Genomic DNA, 17,339 nt, shown 5'->3' with positions numbered 1-17,339 from the left:
ATTTTAAGTAATACTTGCAAAGGTTTCACAAACACTTCTCCTACGTAAAATTCATGTGCGCACGTTTTTTTAGTTTTGGACCAATGTGAAATGGCGTAATTTCAGGATCACAAACGAGAATAAAACTCTAAACCATCGAATTACGCTGAACGCGTTTAATATCTTTTCAACAATTGTAAATATGAGTGACAGAAAATAAAGAAGCAAATTTTAGTCATCAATATAATTATTATCGCTAAGCTAATTTTAAAATGTAGCGATCGTGTAATGTATCTACTGCCTAGAGGTTATTCAAGTAAATTTGTCCAAACATTTTAGCTTGAGCCATTTTCCGGCTTTATGCAGTTTTAATCTATTATCGTTGATGAGTGCAGTCCATTTTTTTATTTAGTTGTTGCCATGTGTTATTATTAGCACTCTTTCTTATGATGCTCCAAGATGTTATGTACATGCTTGTTTGTGTTGCTAAGTCTGTTTGTCTATGGTTCCAGTTCCTACCAGAAGTCCGGACCTAAAATATACTCTTTTCAATTTTAGACTAATTTTGCCTATGGGCTTTTTTAGACTTTGTGTCTGTGATTATTACAATGAAAATATAGTGCGCGGAATTATGTACGCGTCTGAGCGGAATTATAATCAAGTCATAAATTAGTGCGCGGAATTATGTGCACTGACACGTAACCGGCTGAAGGATTTTTTTTCTTGTTTATTGGAACCTTACACCAACTGTCATATTTTTCTCATAAAAAGGACTAAAAATTCTATCCGATGGTGAAGTTATGGTTATTCTAACTCACCATTTGAATTTTTTACACAGATCATAACATTGTCTGCGCCTTAAGTGCGCGGAATTACCAGCAGTCACGGTAAAACAATAAATATTTTTTTTTTCTTTTTCATTTTTCTTACAGAGTTTTAAAATAATTAATGTTGTTGGGGACTTAATATTTCTTGTATGTTGACTGTATGTTGACGGTTGAAAATAGCACCCAATATGGTTCTGTTGTTTTTTAAATTTGACCGGTTTTATGTGGTTCTTCTAGCTTGTTACTCACATAACAGTCCTATATTCTATAGAGTTTCCTATGTAAATGGGACTCTGAGACGAAACGTGACAACTCGTAGCAGATTTTTCGACCATTTTAGACCAGCTACTTTCTGGCTGAATAGGACTAATTTGCACACAGGAAAAAAATACTAAAAGGACACTCAGAAGTGTTGTCAAGAACAACATTTCTTAACTTTTGGTAGCGCTGCTAGGCAACGTGTGAAAAGTATCACAAGTTAGGTAAAAAGATGACATAGAAGCCAGTTTTCACATTTCGTCTCAGCTCTATTTATCCAAAGTAGTAAATTTTCCAACTACCGTGTCGACTCTAATTCACCAACTAACTATTCAAATCTGGATTAGCATCACAAAGAACTGAACGGAACGAAGCACCGTTTTCGTTCTAAACCTTATTTTTTCGTAAAGTGAATGTTTGGCCAATATGGAACAAAAGGTGTTTCATTTCGGAACTACCATAAATAAACGATTAGCAAAACACAGTCGAGGTAACACATTCCGACCAATCCGCGACTAATTTAAACTGTTAAAATACGGCTTTATGTCGATTGAGTAACGGTGCATGCGATTCTATTAGCTATTGGCCCGTTTGAATAGGAATTTGGCAATAAACTGCTTTATTGTATTGGTTTCGCTTGTCCAAACGCCTAGCAGCAGGAAACATTTCCTATTCGAAAAGTTCGTTGCACTTTGCAACTTCATCGATGTTTTGGTTCTAATCTGGATTATAATATAAATATTATCGATTCTGCTTTGCACGCCTAATTTTGAAATAATGAAATATTTTAAATCACTTAAACTTAATTACAGTTTCGCGATATCATCAAAATACCTGTTTCTGAAAGACCACAATACTATCAGTCATCAGAAAGAACATCGACTGGCTCTTAACAAATGGAGTCGAGAAATTCACTTTCATACCTAACCAAGAAGCAAACGCCTCCAGCGAATTGAAAGCAACCAAATTGATTTTTTACCCTATCATTCAAGGTGCTCCTCCCGCTCATCATCCTACTCGATTCAGAAGAATCGATGATAGTGTCTTCTATCTTGCAAAAAAAATATATAATAATAAACCGCTCCTGAAGAGAACAAGTGCAGATCGTATCGCGCGGTACCATAATAAATAGCCCCTCACAAGCAAGCAACCAACCAAGCAGGGTCATAACTGCGGGGAGAACCATGCAGCCATCCATGAAACTTCGAGATCAAACGGCATCCCAATCAGGCCAATTTTGGCGAAAGCCGTCTACATATTTGTTCTCGAGGAATTTTTGCTCCCACACGTGCTGAGCCCAAGGAAGAAGTGAAGAAAAAAACAATAAAACAAGAAGAATCGGACAACCGACGAACGACGAACCGGTTAGTAGCTTCTGGTGGACGGATTCCCTTTGTAGGTTCCTACGAGTAACAACAAAAAATGAATCGTCTTGCTAAATTAAGCGTGACTTGTTCTGGCCGAATTAATTTTGATACCCAGGCTGCAAAGCCCCGAAGGAAGTTAGTTGTTTATTAATCCGCTGTTTATTTTCTGCAGTCGAACGTGGGAGTTTAAAATTTTCGTTTTTTTTGCGTCAAAAGGTACGAATGTCTTCAAATTTACAGAGATGCGACCATTATTTATAAGCCACTTATTAATGCCGTACTAAGACTTAACGTGGTTTTAACGTTTGCATGAATTAAATTAAACAGCGTATAGACCAATTACGTGTTTTTTGTCTTGACCTTGAAATGAGGTCAGGCATATATAATTAATATTTTTTGGAATGGTAGTTCTTTTACAATTGACGAAGGGATGGTAGAAGAAAGTTATAAAAAATTTTTATAGTGAAGGAGAAAGAGCGGAAAGGTATTAGTAGCTATGCTTAACAAAGTAGTCGTTGTGACTCCTACCTTTTTGTCTAATGCTGGAGGGTGCATGGGTCGAACCAAGCTATAATCAGAGATTGTAACCGGATTCGAACCCACAACCCACGAATCTGGTTATAATTTCTGATTATAGCTTGGTTCGACCCTTGCACCCTCCCCTCGCTCTTTCTCCTTCACTATAAAAAAATTTCATTACTTTCTTCTACGGTCCCTTCGTCAATTGTAAAAGAACTACTGTTCCAAAAAATATTAAACTGCGTTCCAACGGGATTTCCTGAAATCCATCATAAGCATTTTCAAACAAAGAGGATTATAATTACGAGAAGGTTTACTTCCAGTGAGATCCAAAGTAGTTCAGCTATTGTTGATAAAATTGAGTAAACCTGCTAGCTCTGACACACTTCGGTAAGCCTTATTCAAAATGCACTTTTCCTAGGGCGAAATTAAGCCTCTCCCCGGTAGGGAAAACAAAACTTAATGTATGTGCTTTAGTTTATTATTGACATATTTATTTAAAATAATTTCCCTATAATTATGACCATTATATTTCATATTACGATAGTAAAATGACTACTAAACTATTATTGCGACAATTATAGTTTTATGGATCCCAACATGAAGGCTGGCCGAACGTGGCAAAGGAAGCTATCAGCTATAGGCACGAGCCTTCTTTGTTTAGTTGCAACATGAAATGGGCTAGACAACCACCAGGAAATCAGTGATCACACTTTCGCAACCGCATAATAATTCTATTAACGCGTTCACTGCAGCAATAATCTTGGGGACTAAATTAAATAATACCATTCATTTATCTACATTTTATGAGCAAGCTAAACTAACATTACCTGGGAGAAATCAGAAAATTGTAGGTATTATCAGTAGAAATCGTCGTTGAAAATTATGGTCACGAATAAGGGCAAAAGAAATTTTCTTCACTTTTTCGCTCACTTATTTGTATTTTTTTTGTATACCTGAAGGGCATTGGGTTAAAAGACCAGTACGATAGTCTTAATGATCGTCTTTTGTGGCAGACCCCGATTACTGTACACAGTTTATGGACTGTTCATACCTCTCTGCTGGTACCCAATGATTGAGTTGTAATCCTGTGCCCTTCATTTGGTATATATTTTATCATATAAAAAAGCAAAAACATAATTTAGACTCATAACGTTTCCAGCTTCGAAGTGTGCCAGCGCAGAGGCTGGTACCTCTGTCGAGCTCAAGAGCGTCGATCTGCGCGGGCTCCTAATGGGCAGGGTTCGCCTGTTTCCTCGCCGGGTTCAGCATAGACTGTTTCCCAGGGTTAATCGTTCGGTGGTACAACCAGGCTGGCAGTAGCGATTTCCAGATCTATTTCAAGCCTGGTAGAAAGTTGTCGTTGCATTGGCGGCACTGGACCAGCTGGCCACGCTATGCTTTGATCTTGCCGACAAAAACAGTGCAAATATGTATATTTGATTGCCTACCACTTATCAATGCCGGGGAGCAATTGGAATTGATGTGCGCAGGATAAAAGCTTCGGATTCTCAAGTACCGGTTCCATGCAACTGGGATAGCTGCCGGAAAGGACAAACAAAAATGCGATGTTGATTTCGGATTGCTAAAAGTAAATCATTTTCTACTGTAGTGTATCCGCTGACGAAAATCATTTAGAGTAGCCGAGCACATTTTTTATAATATTTTAATTCAAGTAACAATAATTTCCAGATGTATGGAATATTTGACAATAGTTACATTGTTGGCTTCGTCAATCTAACTGTTTAGTAACATTAAAAAAATTTCTGAACGTTTTAACATTCAACTGACACGATAATAAAATTATTCATTGCGAGACACTTTTCGGGATATTTTGTTCAAATAACTTCAGGATCCGAGCATGTTGGAACAACAAGTTTCTACCTCAATGAAAACTTTGAGATTTGAGCGTAACCTGTCAATGTAACCGCTTTACTGATCCTCTCTACCGGGAAGCAATGTGTACAGTATATTGGAAGCCCCAAAAGCATCCGTCCGTTTCAGTCACGCCTTCCGCAACCGTACTTATCATTCGGTGACGTTATACTGCCTAAAGTGTCTTCACTTTCCAGTGACTTCATATCTTTGCCATCTTCTGCAGAGCATACGACACTCACGCGTTGCACTGTGATAGAGCGTATGTTGTATTTTTTTATCAAAATGTACGTGGATTGCGGACTAAAATCGACGACTTCTTTATTGCTGTAGCGGGTTCAAATTACGATATCATCATTCTTACTGAAACGTGGACGGGAAAATCTACGCCTTGTCAGCGATTCATTTACGATTTACCGTTGCGATTGGAGTTCACACAATGGCAACAAATTACATGATGGCGATATGCTAATTGCGGCCTCAATGTGGTGAAGTGCTTCCATCGATTACTTTACTTTACCGCCACAATGTTGCGGCAATTTAACGTTCAAACTAAATATGGATTAAAGTGAAGTTACCTGGCCGCACAATGAGCGCTAGAGTTATCTACGTCCTTAGTTATCTATAGTTATCTCTAGTTCAGTAGTTATTGCAGAGCTTACAATCGACTCCTGTGCAAAAGAATCTTCGAATCGAAATTATGCTTTTTAAGATCTTCTTATTGTAAGCTACACTATTTATTTTATTTATTTATTTATTTATTTATTTATTATTTCTTTCATCTGACCTCTAAGGCCTCAATGAAAATTGGGGGTGGGGAAAAGCCCACCTGAGGTCGACCCTCAAGTGCGCGTAAAAACCCCACCATCTTCTGTCATTGCTACAAAGACGTTACAAAATTCAGTCTTACAAACTATGTACATTACAATAACTAACATTTAACAAATTTAAATAACATATTTTGAACTAAGAAACGCACATTACAACATTTGTTTAAGTCTGTTTTTAAAACTAACACTCGATAAATTAAAGTCAAACAGTTCAAAGGCATTATTGAAGACGTCACACATTCCCCTAACGGGTTCGTTTTGACCGTATTCGGTGCGGTGGAAAGTAAGGCGCAGAAAATCTCGTGACCTTAAGGTTCTGAGGGGCACATTTATATTAACTTGGGAGAGAATATTTGGGGCGTCTATTTCACCGGTTAATAGCTTTCCCACGAAAACGGCTTTGAAGATATTCCGTCTCTTTTCCAGTGTGTCGATCCCCAGTAGTCGACAACGGTCAGCATAAGATGGCAAGTGGTTTGGATTCTGCCACGGCAGAGACCTAAGAGCATAGCGTAAAAACCTAGCTTGAACTGCTTCAAGTCGGTTGATCCAAATTTCGGTATACGGACTCCAAATTACTGCTGAGCTCTCCAAAATGGAGCGGACTAGAGAAAAATATAACGAACGTAAGCAAAACGGGTCAGTGAACTCTCTGGCGATTCTCATTATAAAGCCAAGGTTTCTATTCGCGTGAGCTATGATGTGGGAATAATGATGCTTGAAGGAGAGTTGTGAGTCAAGCAGTATACCAAGATCTCTGATTACTGATACTCTTTCGAGTAGTTCTCCAGATGCCATATAGTTCCACAGAAATGGATTTTTCTTGCGCGTAAAAGTAATCACAAAACATTTTGATATACTGAGGGTCAGTAGATTCCGTAAGCACCAGTTACAAAAACAGTCCAAGAACCGTTGCAGCTCAATGCAGTCCGCTACAGTTCGTACAACAAGGAACAGTTTTAAATCATCAGCATATATAAGTTTACAGCCGGATGGGATACCGAAGCAGACATCGTTGAAATATAAGGAAAACAGTAGCGGCCCTAGATTGCTCCCCTGAGGAACACCGGACAAGCTAGCGAAGCTGTATGACTCAATGCATCCCAATTTGACACTTAGTGAACGGTCAACTATTACTTCAATGATGCGCTCAAATATCGGGGTAGAAAGGTATAGCAGTGTGTAGTGTGGTGACAGCAGTGTAACATGAACTCCAATTCATTACAAATACAATTCATGCTCTAAGTCAAAGATTGTTCATATTGACAGAATAATATGAAAAGTGTAGTGTAATGCAGAAAATAATAAATAAACCAATTGGATTACCCTTGTTTAGCATAACAATTTCATTTGCAGTTTCAATTCAATACACTAAACATGTGTACCGCAATCAGGGCTTGTTCGTTCGCTTTGACTCAATTTTGATTCATTTGACATTACCGTCTCAGCCGAGCAAAATTTGACAAAGTTGTATATGGAACATTTGTAGAACTAGTTATCATCTTCAATTTTGCTGAATAAAATTTTGCTGTATCTGTTGTAGTTATGTAATTTCCTAGACATTTTTCTGTCATCGTTGATATCATTCATTATATCATAATTTAAAACATTTTGTTTTTAGGCAAAAATAATTGTTGGAACTTATTTTAGTGTCATTTTTATTTCATTTCTTTTTACAGCTATGGACAGAGTATTTTTTCCGAGGAATGTTTTTTGGCCTTGCATAGCAAATACAATTTTCAAAATGACAGTTCTGGGTAAAGGTAGCGTATAGTACTATATTCAGATTTTTTGAATTTGTTTAAATAGTGATAAGGTCATTGAAAATTAATTCGAAGTTTTTGTTACCCTCCCCTCCCTTTAAAGTTGGCTTTAAAAATCGGCGGCAAAAAAAGTTGTGGGATAAAAGTCAAAAATTTTTTTAAGTTGATTTGGTTTTCCAGTTTAGGCTTTAAGTAAAAATATATAAAATGCATATGGGTCATTCCACGCGAAGCGTCCGAGCCCCGTGTAATCGACCTTCACGAATTTGAACCAAATTTCGCCAGATTTTTCGTTTTCGGTCAGAAAGCAAGAATCGAAAATTTGGAACCGATCGGACATTCCCTTGATTAATGGGAGCGCCTCCATTTTTAAGAAAAATACCCTTTTTTTCAAAACCTCTTATTTTCTTTTGCTTATATCTCCGGCAATATTATGTTTAGAAGGACACTATTTTCACATTTTCAAAGGAAATCACCCAAGGAATTCGAAAAAGATATTGTCTTTGAGCACCATATATTTTTAAACTCAATTTGAAAACTAAATTTGCATTTTTCTCTCAATGAAGACAATTTTAACTGAAGAATTTCAACTTCATCGTGTTTTGCAGATTATTTTACATAAGAATCACTTATCGCCTCGAGGTATTCTTTGCCGATCCCGAGATATAGCGTTTTAAAGCAAGCAAAATCCTATTTTTTATGTAAAACTAAGAGCAAAATAACTTTTTTTAAGCAGTGATTCTCTACGCAATGTAAAACTTTGCCATATCGGGAAATCATTTATACAATACATAGGAAGGTTTTTCTTAACAGTGTTGCCAGCTTTTCAGTTTTTCGTTTGATTTATAGCACTAGATGAGGAAACGTTAGGGTAAAGAACTAGTTTTAAGCAGTCTAAGCGGGTCACTGATTGTTTTACCTTATTACAAGCGATGGGTTGACTAAGTGGGGGATATCAGCATACCAATCTTCTTGCTATCTTTAGTTCTTCAAGCTGTTACCATTGGAAGACACTATTGTTGAGCTAAACTTTTGATTTTTCGCTTTAAAAGTTGGAGCGGCGGAACTAATTTTGAACAGACCGAACCCATTTTCACCCGCAAGGTGCTATTTTAAGCAATCCTGAAATCTGAATTTTTTTACGTCCCGTTAAAAAATCCCTCGAACTTTTCTTCCTATTCAGTAAGTTCGCGTTCCTATCCGCGACCTACTAATCGGCATCTGATGCGTAATCGGCATAGCGTATCGGCATAGATGCGTAAAATGCCATCTGTCTAAATTGTTTATCGGGGCATACACTCACCGCACCGTTCGGCAAACGGTATTCGTCGTCTCTTTTATTCTCTGGTTTTCTTATGGGAAACTGCGAGTTTGACGTCTCACTCGCTGTTCATAAGGATGGTGGGAGAACAAAAGAGGTAAACATATAGCAGTACAAACGATCCGCTTAGAACAGTGTTGTCAAAGCAAATAACATTGAAACACATCGTTGCTTTATTAAATCACTGAGAAAATCTTCGAAAATTATTGAAAAAGCTGTCTTTTGTGTTCTTTTAATAAAGAAAAATTAATTATGAACATACATTTCTCTTGAAAGTATTGAACCACGTTTTCACCATAGGAGGTTTCAGTTAATTTCAAACCTAAAATTCTAATTTCCAGAACCGAAACAGTGTCTTGGCAACACGATAGTTCATCAGTTATGCTGCAGCTGCTGCTAGTGGTGAACAGGTTCCGTCAATTCAGAATTTGTTTTCAGTTTTGTTAGAAAATAATAAAACTTTTGGCTAGTGACAAAGCCTTAGATAATAGAAAAAAAAGAGACTGAATAATATGGTATGTGACAATTGAGTGCTTGACTTTCAGAGTGGTTGTAATCAGTGCTGAAAACTTGATGAAATCGTTAGTAGCGAGGTGGCGATTGCTGAAGAGCAGCTGAAAAATGTACGTTTTTGGACAACAATTTTTAATTCATCATATTTCTTGTCGGAAACCCAGTAAATTGTGTTTGTGTGAATCAAATGTATGGTTAAGTGATTTGTGAAGATGATCCTATCAAAAGATTTTGAAAATATGAATAAAAAAGTGCATTTTCGGATCATTTATGTTCAACTGATTAAAATAGGTAACACTGCTTAACTCGTTTCTTACCCTACTTTAAAAAGGCGTAAAATATACGTTAATTGTTTATTCATAGCCTTGTAAACTGTTTTTCATCTAGCTAATAGACACGAGCTCTTACCTTCCTTGTTTATTGCTTTTATTGTTGCTAGCAGACTAATATTCCCTTAATTAATGTAATCATGCTGGGAAACATCATGGGAAACTGAAAAGTTGGCAACACTGATAAGAGAAACCTTTCTATATACTGTATAAATGCTTTTCCGATAAACCAAAGTATTTTTACATTGCGTAGAGAATTACTGCTTCAAAAAAAAAAAATAATTTTGCATGATTTAGTATCTTGCAAAAATAGTATCTTTCTAAACCTAATATTTCTGGAGATATAAGCAAAAGAAAATAAGAGGTTTTGACAAAATCGGGTATTTTCCTTAAAAATGGAGGCGCTCCCTTTAATCGAGGGAATGTTAGATCCGTACCAAATTTTGGATTTTTACTTTCTGACCGAAAACGAACAATCTGGCAAAATTTAGTTCAAATCCGTGAAGGTCGATTACAGGTTTGAATTTTTTCTCGGTCACTTGGCATGGAATGACCCATATTATTTTTGCTCATTTCAAAAGATCTCTTTGTTTTTTTTTCGACCACCGCCAACCCCCCGTTGAAATTGGCTTCCAAAATCTTGTAACAGCACAAATTACAAAATATCACATATTTACAAAATACGGAATAACAACTGGTTCATGCAGACCATAATTGGTACACCGTGTTCCTATTTACTGTTGGTTTCTATGATTTCTATGTGCCTATGACGTGGCTATCATGTTATTCATTCCCAGCTAGTACTTTCATATGTATAAAAAAGGTAAAAACCATAAAAGATATACATGCTAAATAAATCGTATTTCATGCGCAAAATTGGCATATCCGTACTATTTTGGAGGCGATATACGTGATTACGAATAATTTTGAGCGTCACGACTATGTAAGAATTTATATACGATAATATCCGATTAAGCGCGAGTCGCTCCGTACTACTCTACGATTTTGTGCTGAAAATCGTATGAATGTCAGTCATTATCATTATATACGACAGAAAATCAACCTGATCCCGCTTTATCCAGCTTTAGTTATGATTTCGAGTTTGTTAGGAGATATTTACGATAGTTTTCGTACATTGAAATACGAGTTGGTACTAGCTGGGGTCTTTATTTCAGCGAAGTAACACCTATCAACAAGCAAAGGTCCTCTCAAGGTGGAAGATTGTCCGGACTTTTCCACGGTAAAGGCGTACACTCCGGAAAAAGCGTTGATCGCACCAGTGAGCCGTTAAGTATACGCAATGTACCTGGATCGCGAAACTTTTTTCCAATCCTTATGATAAGTCCGTGTTGATCAGCTCTGTTACAATCTTAGGCAGTCCATTCCGGTACGAATGATCGTGTAAATTTTAGTATTGCTAGCATAAAGTAAATGTTTGCAAAGTGGCATTAGTCGGGATAATTCATTTATAATCAGCAAAAACAGTAAAAGTCCTGGAGTGCTACCCTGAGGTACTCCTGAACAATTTTACTTATTTGTTATTTTTGTTATCTTCGCGTAATTTTTGCGTCAGTTTGGTGTTATTTTGGGGTCATTTTTGTGTTATTTTTGCTTTAATAATAAAAATTTTTTGCTTTAATAAAAATAAAGAATATTTATAGGCTTTTGTTTCGGGATTTGTTGTGTATCGAAATTTGCCTCTTTTTTGCAATTTTGCTATTCAATTTTGTTTACATTTCATCATGTATATCTCAGTTTAATTTCACTGTTTCTCAACCTTATCTCTGTGATTATAAATAACAGAATTTAGAAACCTATTTTTGGTACAACTGTTTGTTGCTGAATTTGGGTAATTTGCCAATTATTTCACACCACCCAATTATTGCACACGTCGCAGTGTTTGTACCTTTTTTCGACGGTATATTATGTTAAATGTAATTTGACAATAACATTGGCTATATATTTTATTATCAGGGAATCAAAAATTATAAACGTACAAGAGACAGATATTGTCCCTACTTCAAAATGTTGCGACAATGTATGATTAAAGTTTGTCACTATTGCATGGAAATTAGCACAATAACAAGATATCGTAGCTGTTTATCATAGATACAGATGTTTCATGGCATCCACGTTGTCGCCTGCGAAAAAGACACACTGTTGTATGCAATACGTATTGTACGCAACAAAAGCAATCCTAATCATGTCACACTGTGTCGACAGCGGCCGTGTTTGGTAATTACCAAGGTAGCACTGTATGCCAGACTGTGGATCAAGGCAAGCTAGTCATTTTTTTAAGGTTTTAGCTGTTTATCCCTTTTGTTCAAGTTGCTGATAAGGTATTGCCTTTACCCAACCGACTTGCAACAAACACATATTTTATTATATACCTGCATCACCAACAACAAGTGTGCTGTGAGAGCGAGTTTGTGTCAAAATATATTCTCACCGAAAATTATCATTCTCACTGGTGTGAAGGGACATTCATTTGTCCGATTATTTTGTTATTGTGATACATTCTGGTTGCTACGTATGTTTGTTTTATAGCTAGAGAATAATTGCTTTATCGCTCATCGTTTTGGTCGATTAGTTCTGCGTATGAACGATGATATTTTGATTCCCTGTTCATAATCCATCGAATTTAATGATTTTTCCTATAAATCAACGTAATTTTTAAGCGAAATAATAGATTTTATTACATGTGCATGTGACTCAGTGTCGCCTTTACCAAACGATTTTCTCTTCATAATCATAAAGACATTGATTCACAAAAGAAGCTTTAACCGAGTGTTAGACACACTGATTGATAGAAACTTACTATACTCAAGAAATGAATAGAAATTGCCTCTAATTCGTAAGTTCAATAATTGGAACATCGAGCGCCACTCCTTTCAATTTTATCGCTGCACACATTCTAACCTCTGTTTTTCTGCATCGCGTATTTGACAGTTCTCTTCTCTTCTCTGCGGTGTTGTTTTCTGCTTATCAGTGGAGCCGTAGTTTTCCGTATCGCGCTTTTTCCCGTTTTTCACCGTTTATTGCGAGGTTTCCGGGCCCATGATGGATGTTAGGGTAATCCTGAAGTATACGTAAGTAGTTTTGTCCACAAATAAACAACTTGGCAATTGTAACAATGAGCAAAAGTCAAAACAAAAGCTGTGCAACATTTGGGCATGAGGTATGCAATAATTGGAATTGAGGAATTTCATACAGATGGCTATGGGAACTAATTTTATATTAATCTATTGCCATAGTAAGCGGGTTTGCAGAAAAAAAATTTACTTTCATTTGATCAAAATCATCAAATTGCTCTAGACGTGTGCTTAGCTGGGCTACAATTGGCAATTTAACGTAAAACTTCAGTTTTACAACCGCACTGTTGAATTGGCTCTCGACATAGACACCGGTAGTAATAATCTACAACAGAGCATCGCAAATTGGGAAAATGTAACAACATAAAACAGCACTTAAGCAAAATTGTTAAAACCGGAAGCTAATAAACAAAGTTAAGCCAATAGGAATAAAACTAAAAAACAATTGTTAATATCAGTTGAACGAAATTAGCGTACTATTTACAAAATTAGCTTTACATTTGGACAGGTATAGCACTATCACTTTAATTCAAATTTGATTCATTTGAAAGTACCATTTTAGAGCAAGTTATTATCTCATCTCTAATTTGGCTGAATATTGTTTTGCTGTATTTTTTTGTTTGTACTTACGATGCTACAGTGCTAATACCCCGTAAATAGCAAGTGAACGTTCATTTGATCATCAACGGGGTAGTAGCCGTATAGCACCGTGAATGGAAAAGATATAGCAGAGCTTCATTCGGTAATATTAAAGGTAATGACTAATGCTACAAATACCCCATTCATAGCATATTGAAACTCTGTTTGGCTGAGGTGGTGACGACAAATGAATCAAAATAGAGTCAAAAATATCGTGCATCGAGATAAAATTGATAAAATCTCTACCGAAAGTGAAAGAGATAAATTGTAAAAATAGACTTTTTTATGTAATTAAAGTCATTAGAAGATTTTTTTTTATTAAATATATGAATAGATGAATAATCCAGGATAGAAGCGCCTTTGGCAAAACTTTTTTCCGGTTTAAATTCTACTATGTACTGCTTATTTCGCCTACGATTTGCAGATTTCATCGTTGTCTGTTTTCTGTTAGTAAATAGGTTGCCTTCTGTTACTTTATATAATCCGTACTATATTAATTTGAATAAAAGAGAACCGAAACTGATTTAAATGAAGTGAGGACAGCTCTAAATTAATATAAAATTACTGTTAGAATAATGGGATGAACCAGTAAGAAAAATTTTCTCTCAGGAAGAGCTGCATGTGAAAAATGAAAAATTAGATGAATAATCTTAACTAAAACCGGAAATTTGGAGCTGTGAGCTCGAGTGTCGCTTTGTCAAGACTTATTCGAAAAGATTGGTTTGGTCAAGTTTTTTCAGTGCGGTAATGATAATGATCAAGAATTATATTTGTCCAATATTAAAAACAGAAACACAAAAACACAGTTCAGTTCAACAATTTTCATAAACTTCAGTTTAACCTCATCAGTAAAGATATTCGTTCCACATCATCTGAATAAACATTTATATATTTGGATAATAAGCCAGACTAAACATTATCATACACACAGGAAGATCGCTTTTAGTCGCTTGCCTTCTGCAGCGAATCAAAATTCTGTTAGAATTGCTAAAATGCCATAATTGAATGCACCGCGCTTCCCTCGTCGGTTAGTTAGTATGTACCTATAAAAAACCCAGCACAACCATTCTCCCCCCCGGGGGCTCAATTCGCGCTCGTTCATTATGCACCGCGCCTATCACCGACAGTCACAGTCAAAAATTATGCAAATTTCACTTTTAATTCCGTTTATTGTTTTTCCCTTCCGATATGCTGTCGTCTGGATATAAAAATAGAACTGCACCGCGTGCGTGTGCACACGCGGCCACGATTTTTCAACGCACCTTTTGCATTGCTGGCCTCGATCAGGAGAAGCGCCGCCACCGCCACCAGTATTACTGCTACTGACTTCCACATCGTTCCGGGAACTGGATCACCGCGCACTACTTCCAAACACCGCTGGCTGCTATTCGCTTCTGCTGCCTGCCTGCCTCTGCTGCTGTTGCACTAGATAGGAAGATGAATCTATGCGCGTTGGTTGCTATGCTTCGCTGATGCTTGCTTCTGCAGCACCAAACACTAAACTAGTCAGACTTCGTTTGTTCAGTCGTTGCACTTTTTTTTTTGTATTATTTCTAATTTATTCCAAACACTTGACTGCAGTATGAAAAGTATAGACTTGCAACTCTGCGAACACTCGAGATCCCAGTGATAACTCTTCAAACTTCCGATTTTTTTTTTTGCGTCTGCGGTCCGTTTCACTTCTCTTCTATTGCTGCTACTGTTGCAACTGCTAATTAGAGCTTTTCCTTAATCAGATTTCCAACTTTTCCGTTCTCTACACGGTGCACCAGATAGTGATCTTTAAATCCAACCCGGACTTCGCGACAGGCAAGCAGGCAGGCGGACAAGTCTGCTAAACTAAACGAAGAGATGCAACCCGATCCGACCGTTCACGGTTCACAAACAGGTTCCTGCCGGGGTAATATCTGAGTTATGTTCTTCCCTTCTACCACCGTCGTAGGTACGTATCACCGGGCACACTTCGCACAAAACCGGCAACAGGAGCACTGCACTTTACAATTGACTCGGTCAAAATATCCGCAAATCCGTTCCACGGTAGAACCGTTTCGAATAAAATCAAGCACAGCCAAATTGAACAACAAACAAAACGTCCGGAAAAGCCGAAACTGGAAATAGGAAAACAAACCACGGAAGAAGAGGCTCGAAAGGTTTCGTCGTTGTCACACTTGCAATGCGATGCCGCGTGTTTTTGCCGCTCGTTGGGGCTCGTCGAGAGTTCAAGGAACTGGATCCAAGTCCAAGGAGAAATAAACCGAGAATGAATTTTCAATGCCAAGGCTTACGGAATTTATAGAGAAAGCTGGCTAGCAAATTCCGCGTTGAGCGGGCTTGCTGTCTTCGCAGTGCTGCCGCACGGCTGTTACCAGCTTCTGGTGCTGCTGCTGCTGCAGATGGAGTTCGCTCTTGCTCTCGCGTGGCCATATCGGTCGCGGTTGGATCTTGGATCAGCGCGTTTGGAGCACTCTGCGAGCATAGTTTATGCTGCAAGAGAGGAGATGATTTGGCGCGTACGTATATATGCTCCAGATGTTCTCTCTCTGTGTTTTCTCTCCATGCTCATGTGGTGCTTTCTCCCAGTATGTACCGCACCGGGTGGGTGTTTATGAGCATAACAAAAAGACAGCGAGGAAAATGCTACTGGCAACGGTTGGATGGAGCTCACTTTCGTGGTTTGTTTTGCTCGTGTTGCAGCATCTGTTTTGATGCTTTTGTTTCTCCTTTGGTACGGTGCTAAGTTATGTTCATTAGCAGTTGTGGGTGTTGGGAGCGAGATATATTATTTGTTGACCAAAACTATAGAACGGAAACCTTTTTCCATGCAAATATATTAACTTATACAGTAATGTTTCGATTTTGTCGGCCCCATGTTGAATTTTGGGCTGACAAAATGGGGAAACTGACAAAATCCGGAAATTTTTTTTCGAAAATTTTTTCAAGATTCAAGACTTAAGGCCTTGTAATATCCACTAAACTTCCACTAAAAATCCACCTTCAATTGGTCAACCGAAAGCTCAATGAACCGGGCAGAGCACACTGCACTATGGGGGATTTCCATACAAGCAGGCGGACAAAAATATTTTCGAATTTTTTTTAGGATGTTTGATGTTTTGCTAGTTGATATGACTAAAATATGTTGGTAGAGTACATTTGCAAACATTTCACGAACATATTTTGAAAAGAATTTAACTTTTTGCCTTTTCCATATATGGAAAACTAGTACATGACTTGGTAAAATCACCATTTTAGGATCAATTCTTAACCGATTTTCGATCTGTTTTTTGCATTATGTTTGTAAATTATGTCTTCAAATGTGCAAATGTTTTTTATATTGGACAAGATGGCGATCATAAAATGTTAAAAGTCCCGTATTGCTTAAAATTTCAAAATCGGCCTTTCAGCTCAATTATTTTTTACCAATGGCCAAACTTAAAGAAATAAGGTTTTAAGTTGAAACTCATCAAAAAATCATAAAAGGAAGCCAGACCAGAAGAAAAATTTAAAAAGTGCCGCACGGTAGAAGACCTGATTGTTTAGCAAAGCCCAAAGAGCCGAGTGTCATTCACTGTTTAACTCAGGTCGATGAGATCGACAAAGGTCTGACTGTATGTATGTATGTATGTATGAATTTATATATACATATATATATGTATGTATGAATTTATATATACACGTATGTGTTTCTGTGTTTGTGCCTCCCAGTTGGCTTCGAGGCATGACGCAAACAAATTCCAAACAATATGTTTCATTTGCAAGTTACTATTGTCCTTTATAAGATTTGCCGAAATTGGTCCATAAGTTTAGTAGATCTAGAATTTGTCTTGAAATAGGCCTTAGGACTTTCAACCCGCTCAATATGGACTGAAATTTTAAATTTTTGAAGACGTTTCTTCGATGAACTTAGTAGGAGGGGCGCATGTTTTCTTCATAGTTCCAATAATGTCGTAAGAAGGAAATCTCGATGGTGACTTCCTATGAATTACTTCATATTGAAATCTGGCTTTAGTTTTCAAAAGGTCGCATAATC

General features: G+C 37.2%; 1 protein-coding gene across 1 annotated transcript in view; it reads right to left on the bottom strand.

Annotated features, from left to right (window-relative positions):
• LOC128736896 (agrin) overlaps positions 1 to 14,697 on the bottom strand; it is a 182,817-nt gene extending 168,120 nt beyond the window's left edge. Inside the window, exon 1 of the mRNA XM_053831397.1 lies at positions 14,575 to 14,697. Coding sequence (XP_053687372.1) covers positions 14,575 to 14,647 — 73 coding nt within the window. The 5' untranslated portion in view covers positions 14,648 to 14,697. The remainder of the gene's footprint in view (positions 1 to 14,574) is intronic.
• Between the last annotated feature and the right edge of the window lie 2,642 nt (positions 14,698 to 17,339).

Source organism: Sabethes cyaneus, chromosome 2 (assembly GCF_943734655.1).
Source record: "Sabethes cyaneus chromosome 2, idSabCyanKW18_F2, whole genome shotgun sequence".
Lineage (NCBI taxonomy): Eukaryota > Metazoa > Arthropoda > Insecta > Diptera > Culicidae > Sabethes > Sabethes cyaneus.
The sequence above is the reverse complement of the archived record's forward strand: the minus strand, read 5'-3'. Positions and strand labels throughout refer to the sequence as shown.